Raw genomic sequence first — 21,346 nt, forward strand, 5'->3', positions numbered from 1 at the left:
ATGCTGGCCTCCTAAAATGAGTTTGGAAATGTTCCTTTGTCTTCAATTTTTGGAAGAGTTTGAGAGAAATTGATGTTACTCCTTCTTAAAATGTTGATACAGTTCATCAGTGAATATATCTGTTCATGACCTTTTCTTCGTTGGGAGGTTTTTGATTACTGATTTAGTTTCCTTGTTATTGGTCCATTCAGATTTTCTGTTTCTTTATGATTCAGTGTTGGTAGGTTGTACGTTTCTACAAATTTGTTTCTTCTTGGTTATGTAATTTGTTGGCATATAACAATTCATAGTAGTCTTATGATCTTTTTTTGTTTCTGTGCTGGTGGTTATAATTCCTCCTTTTATTTCTGAGTTAATTTATTTGATTTTTCTCACTATTCTAAGTTAGTCTAGCTAAACATTGTCTATTTTGCTTATCTTTCCAAAAATTAGCTCTTAGTATTGTTGATCTTTTTATTGCTTTTATAGTTTCTTTTTTAATTTATTTCTGTGATCTTTGTTTTGTTCTTTGTCCTGCTAACTTTGTTCTTGGTTTGTTCTTTGTCTGGTTCCTTGAAGTGTTGAGTTGGTGATTTGAGATCTTTCTTTTCTTTTAACACCACCATTTATCGCTCTAAAGTTTCTTCTTAGAACTGCTTTTGCACGTTCTATATGTTTTGTGTTCATTTTCGTTTGTCTCAAGATATTTTTTGATTTTCCTTTTGACTTTTCCTCTGACTGATTGATTTGTCAAGTGTGTTGTTTAATGTACACATATTTGTGAATTTTTCAGCTTTCATGCTGTTACTGATTTCTAGTTCTATGCATTATGTTAGGAAATGGTACTTAATATGATTTCAGTCTTCTGAAATTTGTTAAGACTTGTTTGATATAACATATGATCTGTCCTAGAGAACAGATTCTGTGTGACCTTGAGAAGAATGTGTCTTCCGCTGTAGTAGGATGGAATGTTCTGTATATGTCAGATCCATTTGGACTAAAGTGTTGTTCAGTTCAAATATATCCTTATTAATCTTGTCTGGATATCCACCCATCCTTGAAAGGGAGATATCAAAGTTCCCTCTGAGTAGTCCATTGCTGTCTTTTCTGCCTTCTGATCTGTTTGTATTTGCCTAATACTTAATTTAGATGCTCTGATATGTGATGCATATATACATACAATTGTTACATCCTCTTGATGAATTGACTCCTTTATCTTTATGTTATGACCTTGTCTCTCGTGATAGCTTTTGACTTAAAGTCTATTTTATCTCATATAAGTATAGTTACCTCTGCTCTTTGGTTTTGATTTGCGTGGAATATCTTTTTCAAACCCTTCACTTTCAGCTGTGTGTGTACTGAAAGTTGACGTTACTGTATTGTAGGCATTGTATAGTCGGATCTTTTTTTGTTTTTCCGTTAGCCACTGTGTTTTTTTTTTTTTTAATTGGAAAAATTTCTTAGGACCTACTATTGCCATTTTGTTAAATATTGTCTGGCTGTTTTGTAGTTCCTTGGTTCCTTTCTTCCTCTCTTGCTGTCTTCCTTTGTGATTGCCTGTGGTGGTTTGCTTTCTTTCCTTGCTCTTTCTCTTTTTTCTATCTACCATAGGTTTTTGCTTTGTGGTTACTGTAAGGCTTATATAAAACATTTTAGAGCATTCTATTTTAAGCTGATAACAGCTTCAATCACATACAAAAACTCGACTATTTACTCTGCCCCCACATACGTTTTATGTTTTTGATGTCACAGTTTACTTCTTTTTATATTGTATAACCATCAGCAAATTATTGTGGCCATAGCTATTTTTCATACTCTTTATCTTTTATTCTTTATTCTAGAGTTGAGTGTTTAACACACTATTAGAGTGTTATGAATATGACTGTATACTTACCATTACCAGTGTGTTTTGTATTTTCGAGTTAATAATTAGTGTGCTTTCATTTCAGCTTGAAGAACTCTCTAGCATTTCTTATAGGGTAGGTCAAGTGGTGATGAACTCCCTCAGCTTCACTTTGTCTGGGAATGTCTTTTTCTCTCCTTCGTTTCTGAAGGGCAGCTTTGCTGGTAAAGTATTCTTGGTTTGCAGTTTTTTTCTTTCAGTTTGTAGAACATCATCCTTCTCTTTCCTGGTATGCAGTATTTCAACTAAGAAAACAGCTCGTATCCTTATGAGGGTTCCCTTATATAAGATGCGTTTCTTTTCTCTTAACACTTTTCATAAGTGAGTTTTGTTATGTGTCTTGGTGAAGTTCTCTTTGGATTGACTTTTTGGGGGGACTTATGAGCATCATATACCTGGATGTCCACTTCTCACCCCAGACTTGAGAAGTGTTCATCTATGATTTCTTTCAATAAGCTTTCTGCCCCATCTTCTCTTTCTTCTTCTCAGGCTCCCATAATGCAAACATTGTTTTGTTTCATCATGTCCCATAATTCATGTAGCTTTCTTCACTCTTTAGTTCTTTGGTCTTTATTCTTTCACTGGATGATTTCAGACGACCTACCTTCAGTTACAGATTCATTCTTTTGACTGATCAGGTTGGTTATTGATGCTCTCTCTTGCATTTTTTCATTCATTATAGTTTTCTGCACTGTTGTTTCTGTTTGGTTCTTTTTTATATTTTCTATCTCTGTTGAAAATCTCATTTTGTTTGCATATCGTTTTCCTTTTTTGTCGAATTGTTTTCTTGTAACTCGCTGAGCTTCCTTAAAGCAATTATTTTGAATTCTTTGTCTGATAGTTCATAGATCTGTATTTCTTTGGAATGACTGATAGCTTATTGTGTTCCTTTGGGGGTGTCATGTTTTCTTGATTTTTGTACTTCTGATAGCCTTGTGTTGATGTCTATACATTTCATGGAGTAGTCACTTCTTCCAAACTTTACAGAAAGGTTTTGGTGGGGAAGCTCTTCATCTGCGTGTGGGTGTGAGTGTGCCATCTTGGTGGGCTGTGGTGATTCCTACTGCAAGAAGGCCCGGTGGCCTAGTGTCTGTGCAGCTCTGTCACCTGAGGTCAGCATCAGCAAAGATTGCAGGGGTCCTCAACAGCTAAGGCTGTGGGTGTCGTTAGCAGTGGAGAGTGCTGATGGCGACCTCCTGATCTCTTTCTCCCCACAGGAAATATTTTGACTGAGAGGTTCCCTCTGGCTGCCAACTCTGGCTCTTGGGTGCCTTCATGGTGGTGGTGGTGGCACTGGTGTCTGATGTGCAGGCACCTGTGGTGCGGGTAGGGATCTGGGTTCTAGGGTGCAAACAGACATGGAGGAGTAGTAGTTATGAGGTCCCAGATGCTGAATAGCCTGCAGTGGCATTGTGTAAGATGCAGTCACACCCTGAGTGGTGATGGAGCCTGTGACCTGAGCATAGTTGAACACAGAGAGACAGAGTCTCTGGGGTCTGAGGAGCTGGCCAGCCCACAGCAGCTGTGGCTCTGGTGTCTGAGGTACAGGTGCTTGGGTGACAGCCATGCAATCAGTTTATGGATTATGGGCAACCCTGGGGCAGTTGTGGCTCTGGTGTCTGGGATGTGTGCAATGTTGAGAGGGGTGGCAGTCCTGGTCCCAGAACAGAGGAATAGCTCCTTTTGTGGGGGGGTCAGTCAGCATATTATCCTGTGGCAGGTGTCCCGTGGCGATAGCTATTGGTTACCTTAGTGTGAAGGCTGCCAGTGTTTCTGCAGGTCAGGCAGCTGGGGTCCACACCTGTAAACACTTGGCCTCCTCTGCTGTGCACACTGTGGGTTCAGCAGCTGTAGCAGGGGCTGTGGAGGTTGTCTGCAGCAAAGGCTGCTGGGGTCCTCTGCAGAACAGGCTGTTGGTGACCGTGATGGCATTTGCCTTATGGCTGATACACACAGCCCCTGTCCTTCTTCTTAGTTCCTGATCGTCTTCAGATGTCTTCACTAAGTCGATGTTCCCTGCAAGCCTTGCTGAGTGGTTATTCTCCTTTTTATGTTCCACTGTGTTGCTTTGGTATCTTAATTGGGCTCTTGAGTACTCCAGGGGCCAATTTTGTTCATAGATAGCTGTCTAATTGTTTCTTGTTGGTGGCAGAGGCTGGTTTCCTCTACCATCCTGCTGAGATCACTCACTTAGATCTCTTTTCTGTGGTCTGTTGTGGGCTAGGTTGTTCTGGGACAGTGCAGGCCATTCACCTCCTGTCATTCCCTTAGGACTTGTATCCACCATGTCCTGTAGTTGTGCTACTAAGGCTTAGGAAGAATCTTGTGTGTCACAGGACAGACATGACCACAGCCATGGCAAGCTGGGCTTAGGCGGCCTGGCTCTGGTGAGTAGCAGCTGGGGGTGGTGTGCCTCAGGCCCATGATCACATCGTAGCAGGAGCCTGTCCTGTTCAACCAGATTTGGTGCCATTACCAGTCGCCAGAACCTGTTTGTACCTTCACTTCTCCATATCGACAGTTTGGCAGGTTGTCAGTCCTGCTATCGGTCATTTCCTCTGTGACTTCCAGTCTAGGGATTATCTTCACCTCTCTCGACTCCCCACCTGACCCCTTTCTCTCAGCACTCCTTCTGCAGTGCTCTCCAGCATTGGCACTCACATGTTGGGCTGTGAGGTGTGACCATATCCTTAAATTGACCTTGAGCAGCAGCTAATTTCTTGTGATTGGATTTTCATGGGCTTGGACTCAACTTCAACTGAAACTCACATCAGCAACAGAAAAGGTCCTGCAGGAAGCTGTGGGCAGAGAACAAGTTGTAGACCCTGCTTCTCTTACTTATGTCACACCGTGTCTTTGTGTCCTTCCCCTGGTGAGGTCTCCAGCAGTCTGTGATCTTATGGGCCCAGCAATGCAGAGCAACCAGCTGCTCCTTCACCTGGATTCCACTCCATTGTCTTGCAAAGCATCCCATAGATTCATTGTGAGATGAGACAGATGCACACTTGTGATGGGGTTGCCCCATCCCTGTAGTCAACTTGTACTTCACCAGGGTTTCTTTGTGTTCAGGTTGCTGCTGTGGAGCAGAGGATGCGGAGGCTCCCTTTGAACCGAGTGTTTCTGTAGAAGTTTCATCTGCCAGGACTCCCAAGGCAGCTCCATCTTCCCAGAAGACCCACCCCTGTGAGACGTGTGGTCCGGTCTTGAGAGACATTTTCCACTTGGCTGAGCAGCAGGGAACACAACGCAGCCTGAAACTGTTGAGGTGTGGGGCTTGTGCAAAACAGTTTGATTTCAGTGCAAAGTTTCAACAGCACCAGGAGCAGCACACGGGAGAGAAACCCTTCAGAAGCAGTGTGGACAGGGCCTCGTTTGTGAAGAGCTGCAGATTCCATGTGTCAGGGAAGACTTTTTCTTTGGGGGAGGTTGGCAAGGACTTCCTGGCCAGCTTGGGACATCAGCAACAACAGACCACTCATACCAAGGAGAAGCCAAACAAAATCACCCAGTGCTGGGCCACTTCACCAAGCATAAAAAGTCATTACACCTGGGGAGAATGCAAGAAAGGCTTTGATCCTGAAGGCACACTTGTTCAGGACCAGGGTGTCCACACTGGAAGACAGTGTTTTGTATGCCAGGAATGTGGGAGAACATTCAGGTACAAATCCTCATTTGTTGTGCACCAGAGAGTCCACACTGGAGGAAAGCTTCATGTGTGTGGAGAATGTGGCAGATCTTTCAGGCGAAGCTCACCCCTTGTTCAACATCGAAGAATTCATACTGGGACAAGGCCGTGCAAATGCAGCAAATGTGGGAAATCCTTAAGCCAACAATCTGTCCTCATTCATCCCCAGAGGGAACACAGTGGAGAAAACAGCAATGTGTGCAGTGATTGTGCGAAATCTTCTAGCCATAGGACAGTGTTCATTCAAACCAGGAGAGTTCAGGTTGGAGCGAGGCCTTATAAATGTAGTGTCTGTGCAAAATCTTTTACCTCTTCCTCTGCCCTCAGTTGTCATCAGAGATGTCACGCAGGAAATAGGCCTTATGAGTGTGGTGATTGTGGGAAAGCTTTTATCTCTAGGTCTGTCCTTCGTTATCATCATCGAGTTCACACTGGAGAAAGGCCTTTTGAGTGCAGTGAGTGTGGGAAATCTTTTAAACATAGATGGACATTCATTGAACACCAGAGAATTCACACAGGAGAAAAGCCTTATGTGTGCAGTAAATGTGGGAGATGTTTTACCTTTAGCTCCACCCTCCAGTATCATCAGAGAGTTCACACAGGAGAAAGGCCTTATGTGTGCCGTGAATGTGGGAAATCTTTTATCACCAGCTCTGCCCTCAATATTCATCAGAGAGTTCACACAGGAGAAAGACCCTACATGTGCGGTGAATGTGGGAAGTCTTTTACCTTTAGTTCAGGCCTCTTTTATCATCGCAGAGTGCACATTGGAGAAAGATGTTATGAGTGCAATGAATGTGGGAAATCCTTTATCCAAAGAATTAACCTCATTTTACACCAGAGACTTCACACAGGAAAAGTGCGTTACAAATGTAGTGATTGTGCAAAGTCTTTTAACAGTAAGTGGATGCTCATTCAACACCAGAGAGTTCACACAGGAGAAAAGTCTTATGAGTGCAGTGAATGTGGGAAATGTTTTACCTGTAGTTCTACCCTCTATTATCATCAGACAGCTCACGCAGGAAAAACGCCTTACAAATGCAGTGAATGTGGGAAATCTTTTACATCTACTTCCGGCCTCCATTGTCATCAGAGACTTCACACAGGAGAAAGGCCTTTTGTGTGCACGGAATGTGGGAAATCTTTTACCTTTAGCTCGGGCCTCCGTTATCATCACAGAGTTCACACTAGAGAAGGACCTTATAAGTGCAGTGAATGTGGGAAAACCTTTATGGATAGATCACAATTGAGTAAACACCACAGAGCTCACACTGGAGAAAGGCCTTATGAGTGTCATGAATGTGGGAAATCCTTTAGCCAAAAATCTTACCTCTCGATACACCAGAAAATTCATAATAGAGAAAGGTCTTATGAGTGCAGTGAATGTGGGAAATCTTTTACCTCTGTCTCTGGCCTTGGTTATCATCAGAGAGTTCACTCAGGAGAAAGACCTTATGAGTGCAGTGAGTGTGGAAGATCTTTTAACCTTAGCTCTCAACTCCGTTATCATCAGAGAGTTCACACAGGAGAAAGGCCTTATGTGTGCAGTGAATGTGGGAAATCTTTTACCCGTAGCCCTGGCCTCTCTTATCATCTGAGAGTTCACACAGGAGAAAGACCTTATGAATGCAGTGAGTGTCGGAAATCTTTTACTTCTAGTTCCGCCCTCCGTTATCATCAGAGAGTTCACACGGGAGAAAGACCTTACGAGTGCAGTGAATGTAGGAAGTCCTTTATGAGCAGTTCAGCTTACAATCGACACCGAAGAGTTCACACAGGAGAAGGGCCTTAGGTGGACAGGGAATGTGCAGTTTCCTCTTCAGTGGAATGGCAGCAGAGGAGACTGTGTGAGGAGCCGTCTGTCTGAATTGATTCTCATGTGGAGATTTCCTCTAAGTTTCAGGTGTGCGGGAAGCTTGTGTAAATATATTGCCTTTTCTAACCTATCCATGGCTCTTTCTATATCAAAACAAGATTCATGTCACTCCTAGTTTCTGTGGCCAAAGCCATTTCACCTCTACCACCTGGCAGGTCCACACAGTGTGCGTCAGTCACAATGTGCTCAGGGAAGCTGACCTTTGTTCTCCCATGTATTAGAGCAAGTTAGGAGTCACCTGAACCCTTACAGGGTCAGCTTTCCCTCCACCTTGACTACCTTTGACATGGGCCTGAATCACTGTTGGCCCAGAGAATATCATGAGTTGGGCTGCTAGCTTGCAGAGAACGACTCCCTTTTTTAGGACATGTGGTCTCATGTGATAGTTGAGATGAATTTGTCCAGCTTCCAAGCCATGCACTGCCCCACGTTGCTTTGTCTTGTACGATAATAAAGTTTTATAGTTTAAGTCCTCTTTAATCTTAGGTGTTCTATTTACTGTGTGGGGTAGTTTAGAAACAAATTGGGGCTCTACAAGCATGAAGGGGTGAACAACTTTTTAGGGGTCTCAGAATTTGCCTGAGGAGAGACAGTATGATGGCATAAGATAGCCACTTTTGACCGAATTTCTATTGTTGCCCACAGCCTCCTGGGAAAGACTGCAGGGCTTTCTGGTCCTCATTTGAGGCCAGGATGCTGTGTGTTTCAGGAGTGTCAGTGATGACCCTGAGGAGAGAGCTCGAGTGAGAACCTCAAGTGCATCTGAGAGCAGCATGAATTTTTTCCCTTCCTCACAGGGGGTCTCACAGGGGACCTCAGCACTGGAGGGGATATCTTCCCCAGATCTACAAAGAGCCATGTGCCCTGATGTCCACAGTTCACTGGGTGAGGGTCACTGGTTGTAAAACCTATGGGTCTGGGGGAAACCATAATTGGTAGAGAAACACTGGTTTAACAGGGAGTGGAGGAGACTGCAGCCAACTATATAGAATGTGCCTCTTCTAAAAGTGCATCCAGAAATAGTTCTGTGATGGTGACTGCAGGATCAGTTTGTACACAAATCTCAGGACCTCCAGGCATTTGTATCTTATGTAGCCAAAGTCACTGTCAGAGAATATAATAAAAATAATTGACAGGTTTTGTGGATTTCTGTAGCCTGTCAGTGATGTTCACCTCAAGGCCATTCCTGCACAGGCAGGAAAAAAAGAAAAGGGATTTGTAGTTGAGCAATGTGGCTCTTGTGACCTGGGCAGTGTTCCTGTTGACGCAGGTGGCAGTGTCCTTCGTTGCTTCCTGTATTTGCTGCCACTGAAGGAAGACTGACCCACAGAGGACATGAGGAGAGAGTTGGTGGAGTCAATATAGTCTTGCTAGTGCCATCGAGTTGACTGTGACTCCTGGAAACCCTGTGTACAGTAGAGCAGAACCCAGCCTGGTGGTGTTGCCCATCCTCTCACTTTTCAATGATAGACAGGACTTCTCTGCTATTTATAGGGTTTTTGTGGCCAAATTTTTCGGAAGCCGCTAGCCTGGTCCTTCTTCCCAGTCTGTCTTTGTCTGGAAGCTCTGCTGAAACCTGTCCACTGTGGGTGCCCTGCTGGTGTTTGAAACACCAGTGACATAGCTTTCAGTATCACAGCAACATGCAGCCCCCATAGTATGACAACCGACAGATGGGTTGTGGGGTTCCCTGACAGGATATGAACCCAGCCCGGCAGTGAGAGCTCTGAATCTTGACTGTTAGACCACCGCAACGCAGGGTTGTAAACGTTATTTTCCAAAAACAGTGTGACATACAGACTTTTTTTTTCTCTTGAACCCATTTGTAAGGAATTATGGTATCATTTACATGTACTAAAGTGCATGTATTTAAAGTGTACAATTTGATAAGTTTTGACATAGGTATGAACCTCTGAAACCATCATCATTGTCCTGAGAATGACCTTAACCTATATTAACCTCATGTCCTATCATAATCTCTCCTTGCCCTTCCCACCTCTCCAGCTAACTATTCATTTCGTTTCCTTACAATCGATACCTTGACATTTCCTTGAATTTATGATTAGAATCATAAACTGTTTATTCTGTTGTTTTTTTCTGATTTCCTTTATGTTTCATAACTAATTTGAGATTCACCAATGATATGTGAGTAGCTCATCTTTTGCTGAGTAATAAATTTTTTATCCCTGGATATAACACTGTTAGTTTATCCATTCACCTGGTTATGGGCTTTTTCTCTTATTTCCAGATTTTGACTATTGAAAGTAAAGCCTTTAAAACATTTGTGTCAGTTCTTTATATGATTGTTTCTTTTATCTTTTGTCGTAGTGTAGAGTGCAGTGTCTGAGTCACAGGGTAGATGAATGTTAAACTCTTGAAGAAACTACCAGCCTGTGATCTAACATGATTTCTCTTTTGCACTCCCCACCAGCAGTGTGTGCAAGTTCCATTTCCTCCAAATCCCTGCCAGTACTTGATATGGTCATTCTTCGATTTCAGCCTTTTAATGTGTAGTGCTATCTCTGTCGTTTTAATTGTATTGCTGAAAGGATTTGTGATTTTGAACATTTTTCATGTCTTTATTTACCAGTTTATTTTTTGTACAATTTCTGTTCATCCCATTTGCCTATTTTCTTTAATATGAGTCATGGCTATTCCCCTTTTGATTTTCAAGTAAGACACTGAAACAACAAATGGTGGAGTTAATACTCTGGTAAATGGCATGAGCGACATTTTTCTGTATGGATGTCTTGGCATGAGTACAGCCATGTTTGGCCTTTCCATGGACCTACAGCCTACAGCACACAAAGAAATGTAAAGCTGCTTTCTGTGTTGTGGAAACTGGCCCTTCTCCCACAGAGATAGTTGCAATTTGGGCCGGCCCCGTGGCTTGGTGGTTAAGTGCGCGCGCTGCAATGCTGGCGGCCCGGGTTCGGATCCCGGGTGCGCATCGAGGCACCACTTCTCCATCCATCCTGAGGCCGAGTCCCACATACAGCAACTAGAAGGATGTGCAGCTATGACATGCAACTATCTGCTGGGGCTTTGGGGGGAAAAAATAAAATAAATAAAATCTTTAAAAAAAAAAAAAATAGTTGCAATTTCTAAGATTACAAGACTCTTTGGGTGTCGTAGCCCAGAACTGACTGGCCATCTGTGCCGGGCTGGGACAATAGCCAGGGGGCTTAATGCACGTACACAACTGATAAACATTTGTGCATGAGAACACAAAATGCTTACTCTGCAGATTACTGATGCTATATAAAGTGCTGTTAACTGAGGCCTTGTGAGAGTCTCACCTGTCGAGGGGACGCCTTGCCCAGGGGTCTGACGATCGGACTCCCGTGTCAATTGAAGGGACTCGCCCCAGCGCAAGGGCGTGGGTGTTGTGAGTAACCGATCTGATGTTTCTCTCGATTGACCTGGTGTTTCTCTTTCCGGTCGATTTGTGTTATTTCCCTTTGGTCGATCTGGTGTTTCCCTTTCCAATCGATCTGATGTTTTTCTCTCTTGTTATTTGACCTATTTGGATGTGTTTGCAGACTATCACCTTTACCCTCCTCTATGTAATAAAGTATACATTCAGTCCATTTGTTTGGAGTGGAAAGTTTCTTTTGTGTCTCCGATTGAATCCACCGAACCTCTCAAAACAATGTAGTCATTGTTTCTAAATACTGGAAGGATATTTCCTCATTGTTTTTCCTCAAACTTTCTGTGTCACACATAATGTCATGGCCAGAAACGTCATAGACAGTTAAGTTTCGTCTGCATTATTACCATAATCTCCATCACTTAAGTCCAGGCATTCAGTAATACAGTAAATCTAGCCCCACTTTGTAGTGTTTGCTAATTTCCACATGGTAAATTCTCCCACCATGAAAGTGAGATGTGCACAGAGGAGGAGCAGAAAAATTCTACCGAGTGCCCTGGTGTTTGGTGTAAAACCAAGCTTAGCGTGTGCGGGAGGCTTTACAAGGCCAGGCAGACAGCTGGGGGGCTGCGGGAAGGTGGGAGGTTGCAGAGGCCTCGCAGGCGGGAGACATTAGAATCCTGATGGGCTGGAGGGGAGGGACCTTCCTGAACATCCTGGGGGGTCTTGGAGACCCCGAGTGATCTGGCCTTAGTGACAAGGCATCAGAGCAGACACCTTCGGTTCCCAGTTGCAGCCTTCGACCCCACCCTGGACCTTGTAAGGGCGTTTCACCCTCTGGATGCTCTCCTTCCCACCCTTTTCCTTGTTCCCTCTGTGCTCACTGCCTGTTGATCTCCAACCCGGGTTCCCCTTCCATGCTGTGGCTGCATCCCATATAAAGTGGAGGAAGGTGGGCACTGACGTTACCTCAGGGCCAACCTTCCTCAGCAAAAAAAAAAAAACCAAAAAAGGAGGATTGGTGTAGGGTGTTAGCTCAGGGCTGATCTTCCTCACAAAAATAACTAAAACAATCAAAATTTTAATGTAAGTGAAATAAAAACATAAAAAAGTCAAACCCCCAGACATACCTTTCTTGATCAAACTAACAAATATCAAATCTATATGATACTATTTTTAAATAATCTCCAAGAGAAAATCCCAGGCCCTCACAGACTTATAGAAACAGAGTTCCAGGAATCATTCAATGAAAGGATGTATTCAAACTTACTCAAAATATTTCAGAGTTTCCTATTCCCCAGCTCATTTTATGGTGCTAGAATAGCGTTGTTGTAAAACTTGTCAATTAAATTCAGGTATGTTTACAGAGTGCAGTACAAGTTGAAAGCATCTCAGGAATTCAAGAATGGTTTTTAATTGAAAAATGCATTAACAACATTCAACATATTAATGGATTGTAAACATCATGTGACTATCTTAATAAATGCATAAAAAGTAAGCTACAGTCTATTCACATTAGAAAGCAACACCACACTATGCATAGAAATATATGCTGTTAAGTAGTTGAAATTTACTGATTAAAACACTATAATAAACCTGAATTTTAGTAATAAAATACCAGAAATTTTGGCTTTCAAATTAGCAACCAGACAAGGTTGTCATTATTAGTGCTTAAATTAAATATCATGCCAGACTTTCTAGCTGGGGTTGTGACACAGACAAAAAAGAATTAAAATAATGAAGATACCATTTACAGACCTATAATTTCTCTCAAGTTGATTATCTACATAGAAATTTTTCAAAAGCTAACATGTCATGAATATCTGGTGTACTTATGACAGTTCATCAAGTTTGCTGTATATGAAATAAGTGTCCAAAAATAAATTACTTCCACGAAGGAGAATCATGACACCAAAAAGGAAATTAAAAATTATTTGCCTTATTACCAAAACAAATACCAATACTTGATAAAATTAACAAAATGTTTGTGTGGTGGAGACCGCAAATTTTCTTCTAACGTTGTTCTCACCTTCCTGGGCCTATGCCTGCCTGCTCATATTCCCATCTTTCCTTCTGGCTTGGTCATGAGATTTCCATTGTGGATGGAATAGGATCAAAGGAAATGTGGCTGTACCCCCATCCCTGGATCTCAGGGTGTCGGCCTGCACTCCTCCATGCTCTCAGCCAAGAGCCATTTGAGAGGCTGCCCAGCACACTGGCTCAGAGTCCAGCCAACCGTCAGCACCAAAATGCCCGTCAAGACAGTGCCCTCTTTTAAAAGTGGGTTCTTGGAACTGGCCCGGTGGTGTAGTGGTTAAGTTCATGCATTCTGCTTTGGTGGCCCAGGGTTCATGGGTTTGGATCCCAGGCACAGACCTACACACTGCTCATCAAGCCATGCTGTGGCAGCATCCCACATGCAAAAGATAGAAGAAAATTCACACAGATGTTAGCTCAGGAACAATCTTCCTCAAGAAAAAAGAGGAAGATTGGCAATGGATGTTAGCTCAGAACCAATCCTCACCAAAAAAAGAAGAAAAAAGAAAGTGGATTCTTTATCGGCCATCAGTCTTTCCCAGCTCATGCCACTTGGAGTGGCCAGAGTCACCTCAAGGCAACATCTGCAAAATACAAGAAATCGTCATTATTGGTGAACACAGAGCCAGTGATAATTGTCACTGAACCAAGTGGTTGGGGAATCTTGTCCAGGATTAGCAATCACTAGCTCTGTGTCCTGATGTGCACAGAGCTCACCGTTGTTGTCTAAGGTCTCTATGTATGTGACTAGGAACTGGCCAACACATAGTATTTAATCATTCATTCATTCATTTCTTGAATGAACGTGAATAAATGTGATCACTGCCTGGAGCTTTCTTCTATACTAGTCAAACGTGGACACACCTGATCTTCTGAAACAGGTAAATGGATAAAATGTGTTATGTCCGTACTCAGCAACAATAAGGAATTAACTATTGCTAAATGCAACAGGATAGAGTCGTCTTAAAAACATCGTCAGTAAAATAAGCCAAACACATGGTGTATATTCCATTTATATAGCATTTTTGAAAAGGTAACAGAAACCTAAAGACGGAAATCAAATCACTTGTTGTTGTCTGGGGCTGGTGTTGTGGGGGACGCTGATGGCAGTGGGATACAAGGAGTGTTGAGGGAGATGAGAAAGTTCTGTTTTGATTATGGTGGTGGCTACACAAGTGCAAACATTTGTCAAAACTCAATGAATTGTATACTTCAAATGGGTGCACTTTATTGTTTTTAAATCATACTTCAATGAAGTGGGAAAAAACTCTTAGCTTCTTTAAATGGTCACCAGAATTAACAGCCTAACCTTCTGATTGTCTAAAATGGGACACAGTCACAGAGAGGGCTACCTCTGTGTGGGATAAAGGGGAAGAGACTTACCCAATGTCACATGTAGGGGAGGAAGATCTATCCTCTACCCACTCTGGGTCCTTTCTGGCTGGGCTACAAATTAAATTGACATGAGACCAAATAGCATGAGAAAATCAAACAAAGCTTTATAACGTGTATACATGGGAGAGACCCCGGGAAACTGAGTAACTCAACAAAATGGCAGAGGTTCTCATTTTAAATACTATCTTCAGCTGAAGACAAAGGAGGCTGTTGGGTGTGGGGGGAGTCATCTATGGGAGATTACCAGAAACACAGTAAACAAGCATAAGGTTAACATGCAGATTTAGGTCCTTGCCTTCTGCACTGATAAGAGTTTCTAGAGATAAGGTCATTGCCCCTTCTACCTGGTACAGAGAGGGAAATACCTTTACAAATGGAGATTTCCCTTATAAATGGAAATGTCTCTTAAAAAGGATAACTTCTACTTTTACTTGGTTTTCAGACCTTTGATAAAAATGAGCTTAGAAAGGACCCTCCCAGTCTATCCATACCCAGAGTTATCTATGGTGATGGCTTGCCCTGGGGACAGGCCTTCTATCTTAAATTCTTTTTTTTTTTTGAACAGTTTTATTTATTTAATTTATTAATTAATTAATTTATTTATTTTGTGAGGAAGATCAGCCCTGAGCTAATATCCATGCTAATCCTCCTCTTTTTGCTGAGGAAGACTGGCTCTGAGCTAACATATATTGCCAATCTTCCTCCTTTTTTTGCCCCAAAGACCCAGTAGATAGTTGTATGTCGTAGTTGCACATACTTCTAGTTGCTGTATGTGGGATGTGGCCTCAGCATGGCTGGTGAAGTGGTGTGTCGGTGTGCGCCCTGGATCCGAACCTGGGCCGCCGATAGCAGAGCATGTGCACTTAACTGCTAAGCCACGTAGCCGGCCCTATCTTAAATTCTTTTAGGCAGTTAGTTGGGGGGAGTTCAAAGTTTCTTTCAGAGTCTTTTGTTCTTGAGAATAATTGAAGTAAAGAGACGTATTTTGAGGTGACCAATTTTGATACCCCCCCCCAATTGGAAGTGTCAGGCCTGAGGCCAGAATGCAGATTTTCCTTCACACTCCTGCCTCCCAGATGAAGGCTGTGTCTGCCTTCCCTGAGAGAACATGGTCACATCCCTCCAAAGACAGGCCCTGGTCAGCAGCCACAGAGCACTGTTCACACTCACCTCCAGGTGACCATAAAGCCTGATCTGCTGGTTGGCTTGTCCAATAGTGTGCATTGTGAGGATAAGTTACCTGGCCCCAGGGCTGGTCTCTTCAATGGCTAAGGGACAGAGACTCCTGAATATATTCAAGGATGTTGAAGCCTAATGGGGCACTGAAAAGATCCAGGAGTGTTCACATGTCTTCATTTATCTAAGTTATAATTTTTCTTTTCTCTTGAATTCTCAAGGAAAGAACCTCACCTCTTAGGTAAGTTCTTCATTTTCTGTGAGCTCATTGGAGCATGACACATCCCCGGAGGGAATAATGAGTCTGTGAAAGAAGTTACAAAGAAGAGGGTGGGACCTCCACTTGTCTTTGGAGGAGATTAGTAATTAGGTCGGTGAAAAGAATTTATTACTTTTGCAGTTGTCTGTTGTTGCATAAAAACATGGTACCAAAGGTAAGTGGTTTAAAATATCAAACCGTTAACTCACAATTTGGGGATCAGAAAATCAAACAGGGCTCAGCTGGGTGAGTCTGCTCTTCCACGTGGCATCAATGGAAATCACTTTGCGATGCTCGGGTGGTGTGTGGGTTGATTTAGAGGGTCTGGGATGACCTCACTCACATTGCTGTTCCTTCTTTTTTTTTCTTTCTTTTTTTTTTTTTGTGAGAAAGTCTAGCCCTGAGCTAACATCCAACGCCAATCCTCCTCTTTTCGCTGAGGAACATTGGCCCTGGGCTAACATCCTGCCTATCTTCCTCTACTTTATATGGGACGCTGCCACAGCATGGCCTGACAAGCGGTGCATCAGTGTGTGCCTGGGATCCGAACCTGCGAACCCCGGGCCGCCAAAGTGGAGTGCGAGCACTTAACTGCTACACCACAGGGTTGGCCCCTGCTGTGCCTTTTTACAGATGGCTGGAAGGTTGGGCTCAGTGGGAACTTGCAACCAGGGCACTTACACATGGGTACACTTCTTACATGGCAGCCCAGGGTGTATCAAGAGACCCATGCAGAAGCTACAAACTCTGTCTTGTTCTCAGAAATTTTTAAAAAAGCAAATTACATCCACCAATTATTTTTGTCAAACAAGTCATCGAGTTTCAGAGTAAGATGAAATAGACTCACTTTTCTTTTTTAATTTAATTTTATTTTTTTTCCCCCAAAGCCCCAGTAGATAGTTGTATGTCATAGCTGCACATCCTTCCAGTTGCTGTATGTGGGACACAGCCTCAGCATGGCTGGAGAAGCGGTGTGTCGGTGTATGCCTGGGATCCGAACCCAAGCTGCCAGCAGCGGAGTGTGAGCACTTAACCCCTAAGCCATGGGGCTGGCCCAAGACTCACTTTTCAATGGGAGGAATAGCAAAGAGTGCTGTCTTCCTTCATATACCACATACACCTCCCGGAGCTCTGTGGCAACGGGGAGGCTGTGATGCATGGCCCAAGGACCAGTTGGGTAGGAAGACGCAAATAATCATAGCATGGTTCTGCACTAAATGATGGCGATTGGGATGTTATGGGAGCATTGAGGGCAGAGCAAGTGTTAGTGAAGGCTTGGGCAACAGAGAAGGGTTCTCAGTGGTGACCTTGGAGGAGAAGTGAGATGTCCTCAGGGAGAATGGAGGGCAGGCACCAGCTTCATCACACTTGCCTCTTTCTCCAGCATGGGAGGTCCGTGGGAGCAAAGGCTCAGTGTCTGTTCTGTCCACAGCTGCAACCACAGAACTTCACACAGGGTGTCATTTTTTCACTAAGCTTTAATGAGAAGAGATGAGCAGATATGAAAAGGCACACAAGTGCAAATATATACTATCGAGATTTTCACATATTGAGGTATATGGGGTAAGTATTCAGGTTCAAAACTGATTTGGCTTGAACTAAAAAGCCTGACTTAAGGCATATCAAACATACATTGTACATCTGCTTTAACCATTAAAGTGAAGAATGCACGCTCTCTTTTTTTTAATTTTCTGGTGAGAAAGATTAGCACTGAGCTAACATCTGTTGCCAATCCTCCTCTTTTTACTGAGGAAGATTGGCCCTGAGCTAACATCTGTGCCCATCTTCGTCTATGTTATGTGGGGCGGCTGCCACAGCATGGCTTAATGAGCGGTGCACAAGTCCGTGCTGGCATCAGAACCTGCGACCCTGGGCCGCCGAAGTGTAGTGAGCAAACTTAACCACTATGCCACCAGGCTGGCCCCAGGATGCCATTACTTTGAAATGTTGAATCTTTTCATTGTTTTCACAAATATTGACTTTGAAATCTGGCCTAAGAGTCTCAAAATTATCTGCTTTTCGTTTATTGCATTTTTCAGAAGCACACATGTGATGTGAGGATTTTTTTTATGCCTATGATGGTGCCTCATGGCTGTTGGAATCCAAAACTTAAGTCTAATTTGTGTAAGCCTAAACAAAGCTCCACTTTGGGAATTGATTTTTGAAACTCAGGATGACATTTTTTTTCTTCACATGTGTTGTAGGTTCTGCCTTTGATAGAGTAACAGTCTGAGTCACACCCTGCATAGTGGAGAGCAGATTATGTATGGGGTTAAGGGAGCAGGCAGGGAGCCCAGGTGGAGGCCATTGCAATAGTTCAGGTAAGTGTTGAGGGATCAGAGTGGTAGCTGTGGAGATGGGAGAAGCCTTTGAATTCTGGGTCCATCTTTTTAGAAGGGCCTAGTGGATTCTTGGACATTTTAGATGAGCGAGATAAGGGGAGGAGTCAGGGATGACCTAAGGGTTTTTGGTCCTAGCAGCTGAAGGGATGGAAGCTCCATCAACTGGGATAGGAAGTTGGTGGTAGACTAATGTACGCTGAAAATATCTTGAGTTTTGTTTTGGCCCTGTGAAGAGTCTGAGATGTTTTAGAGAACTATCAGTGAAGTCATGAAGTGGGCAGCTGGACATACAGGTCTGGAAATCTGTAGAGGGGTTCAGGATGGAGACATCCACAAGTGGTGGCTACAGAGTGGGCCAGGGTGGAGCTCTGGATCACATTTAGGAGGTGGAGTTTACATCATGGTGGTAATGCTATTACTAGGTCACGAAGAATTAGATGGTGTCCAGGACTGGGTCTCTTGATTGGGCACATGATTGAGGGAGGTGGGACAAAAAGAGATGAGGAAGATTAGTCATCATGAAAGGGGTAGGTGAGTGGGGAGGACGGTCTAGCACGTGACCAATGCTTCCATGGGGTGAATGGACATGAGATGGACGCAGAAGCATAGGAGTAATTGCGACAAAATGACACTGAGTCTAGGCTGCTGTTATTCACTACTGTATGGAATCAACAGAATTGTGTGGCGAGCTTTGTTGGGGTCTGAGGTGTCTCAGTCTTGCTGGTGGATAACGTCAGGGGCAAAGGTCGTCATCTGTGAGAGGCACTGTGTCTGACAGAGATTAGTGGGGCTGGGATTTAAATGAAGGTTTGGTGGAGAGTGGTGGGTTGTGGCTGCTGAGGGGAGAGCAAGTATAGCACAGAAGTGGAAGAAGGTCATGTGTGTCTCAAACTCACATGTGGTTCTGGGTGGCTAATACTGGAGAAAGGATCAGAGGCAGACAAAGAAACCTTCAAAGCAGCATTTGGGCTTTCCCTGGCTGCGGGATCCATCAGAGGTCTGCGGGTGCTGGATTGTGTTTGAATTTGTCAAGCACTCTCTGGATGCCATGTGCCAAGTCCATAGGTGAGTCCAGGGAGATGCCGATGGTGTGGGGTGGGGAGGTGTGGTGGCTGTTGGAGGGTGACTCTGGGGTCCGGACATGTGGGAGAGATATGGTCTACAGAGTGATGTGCACATCAAGAGGAAGTATGACATTATGGCCCCAGGGCCTTGCTTTTGGGGACTGAAGTGGAATTGTGAAGCCAGGTTGCCTTGTGTCTGGGAGTCATGATCTTGGGGGCCCCAGGGCTATTGCTTGGCTGGAGTAGTTGGGCCCTGCAGTCCAGGCCAACTGCTTTGATGGCGTCTATCTGCCCACCTGCCTGTTGTTGCTGAGGACTGAGCAGGGTGTTAATGGGACCACGAGGAGAGCATGGGCATCAGTGGCACCAAGGACTGGCATCTCCTCTGAGATGTGGAGCTCTGGAGAAAGGTGAGTATGGATGTGGGTCCTCAGAGAGGTTGCTTCTCATCTCATCTGTCCCCATAATGACAGGGTGCTATGACATGTGAGGACACAAGTGTATATCTGGCAGGAGCGGTGTTCCTTGATGAGGCTCAGAGACACCTGTAGCAAGAGGTGACTCTGAAGAACTTGTCACCTATATCCTCATATCCTCACTGGGCAAGGCACTCACACCCTCCCCAGTGACCTGGTCTAGGCTTTGCATCCCCCCTTCCCCCACCCTGATTTCCCCAGGTGGTGCTCTGTCCATCTCACATCAGGACCGTGGGCACTGCTTCCTTCCCCATTTCCCTGGGCTGGTGCTGTGGTTGACAGATTGTTTGCACTGGCCTCTTCCCTCCCCTGCAGCCCAACCTCTGCTGCCCAGAAGCCCCATAGGGAAAGATTCTGGATCAGAAGTTTACAGTGAGCCTAATGGAGCCAACCTTGCTTTCCTCTCCCGGACCACTGACTGTGTCCAGATCCATGGCACCTCTGCATCCCAGGTGTTCTCCCTTCCTTTAGCTGACGTTTCCTTATGCTGGTTTGTGGGAAGTACACACATTCTCATGGTCTCTACTCCCTGGGCCGTGAGCTGTTTTTCAAGACCTCCTGCATGGTTCTCTTTGTCGTGTTTAGATCTCTTTCCTGTGGTCTGTTGTGTGATGAGTTGCTCTGGGTCAGTGCTGGCCACTCACCTGTTTGGTTTTTCCGTCAGTACTTGTGTCCTCCATGTTCCCTGTAGTTGCCCAACTAGACCTTAAAGGGGGAAGAGTCCTCTGTGCTTCACAGGATGGACACGACTCCAGCCATGGCAGGGTGGGCTCAGGGGGGCCCAGCCTTGGTGAGTGGCAGCTGGGGAGGGTGTGATGTCAGGCCTGTGTTCAGATCATACCAGGAGCCTGTCCTGTTCAACCAGTTTTGGCGACACTGCCAGTGGCCACACCACATTTCTACCTTTCGTTCCCCATATTGACACTTTGATGACTTGTCAAATCTCCTACTCATCATTTCCTCTGTGACTTCCAGCCCAGGGATAATCTCCACCACTCTGGACTCCATATCTGATCCGTTTCTCTCACCACTCCTTCTGCAGGACTCTCCACCATTGGCCCTCATATGTTGTGCCGTGAGGTGAGAACATATCCTTAAATTGGCCTTGAACTCCTGCTACTTTGTTGCAATTGAATTTTTCTGCGTTTGACACGTCTCTGGACAGCCTTACATGTCACCAGCACACAAGTTCCTATGAAAGCCTTTGGTGGAGGAAGGAGTTGTAGACCTGTCTTGTCTCTTTGTGCCACACCCTGTCCTTGTGCCCTTCCCCTGGTGAGGCTTCTAACATTCTGTGACGTTATAGGCCCAGTAATACACAACCAGACTCCCACTCCCACTTCTTGAAAAACACCCCATAGACTCATTCCTGGATGCAATTCAATGGAGTAATTCAGTTCGATGTAATTCAATGAGTCAGTGTAGACTTATTCCTTCCAACAACATTAACATGTAGTTCACTGTAATTTCTTCGCTTTCAGGTTGTTGGCCCAGAGCAGGGAACAAACAGATGCTTTCTGAACAGAGTGTTTCTGTAGAAGGAGTGACACAGGTCAGGAGTCCCAAGGCAGGTCCCTTTATCCAAAGGTCTACCCCTGTGAGATGTGTGTCCCCATCTTGCACTTGGCTGAGCACCATGCAAAATGTCGTGGGTAGAAACTGTTTACAAGAGAGAAGTATGTACCAAGCAATTTTACTTCAGTGAAACCTTCAGTGTCACCAGGAGCAGCACATTAGTGAAACACTTCAGAAGCTACATGTACAGGACCTCATTTGTGAAGAGC

The 21,346-nt window shown here is 44.3% G+C and overlaps 1 protein-coding gene across 43 annotated transcripts in view; it reads left to right on the top strand.

Annotated features, from left to right (window-relative positions):
- LOC101391440 (uncharacterized) overlaps window positions 1–11,033 on the top strand; it is a 43,727-nt gene extending 32,694 nt beyond the window's left edge. For all 43 annotated transcript variants that reach the window (XM_087420929.1, XM_087420930.1, XM_087420931.1 and 40 more), the window contains one exon: window positions 4,952–11,033. In XM_087420929.1, coding sequence (XP_087277055.1) covers window positions 4,952–7,359 — 2,408 coding nt within the window. In that variant the 3' untranslated portion in view covers window positions 7,360–11,033. The remainder of the gene's footprint in view (window positions 1–4,951) is intronic.
- The last annotated feature ends 10,313 nt before the right edge of the window (window positions 11,034–21,346 follow it).

The sequence above is a fragment of the Ceratotherium simum genome, chromosome 33 (genome assembly GCF_057802395.1).
Source record: "Ceratotherium simum simum isolate JZ-2026a chromosome 33, ASM5780239v1, whole genome shotgun sequence".
In the NCBI taxonomy this organism is placed as follows: Eukaryota; Metazoa; Chordata; class Mammalia; order Perissodactyla; family Rhinocerotidae; genus Ceratotherium; species Ceratotherium simum.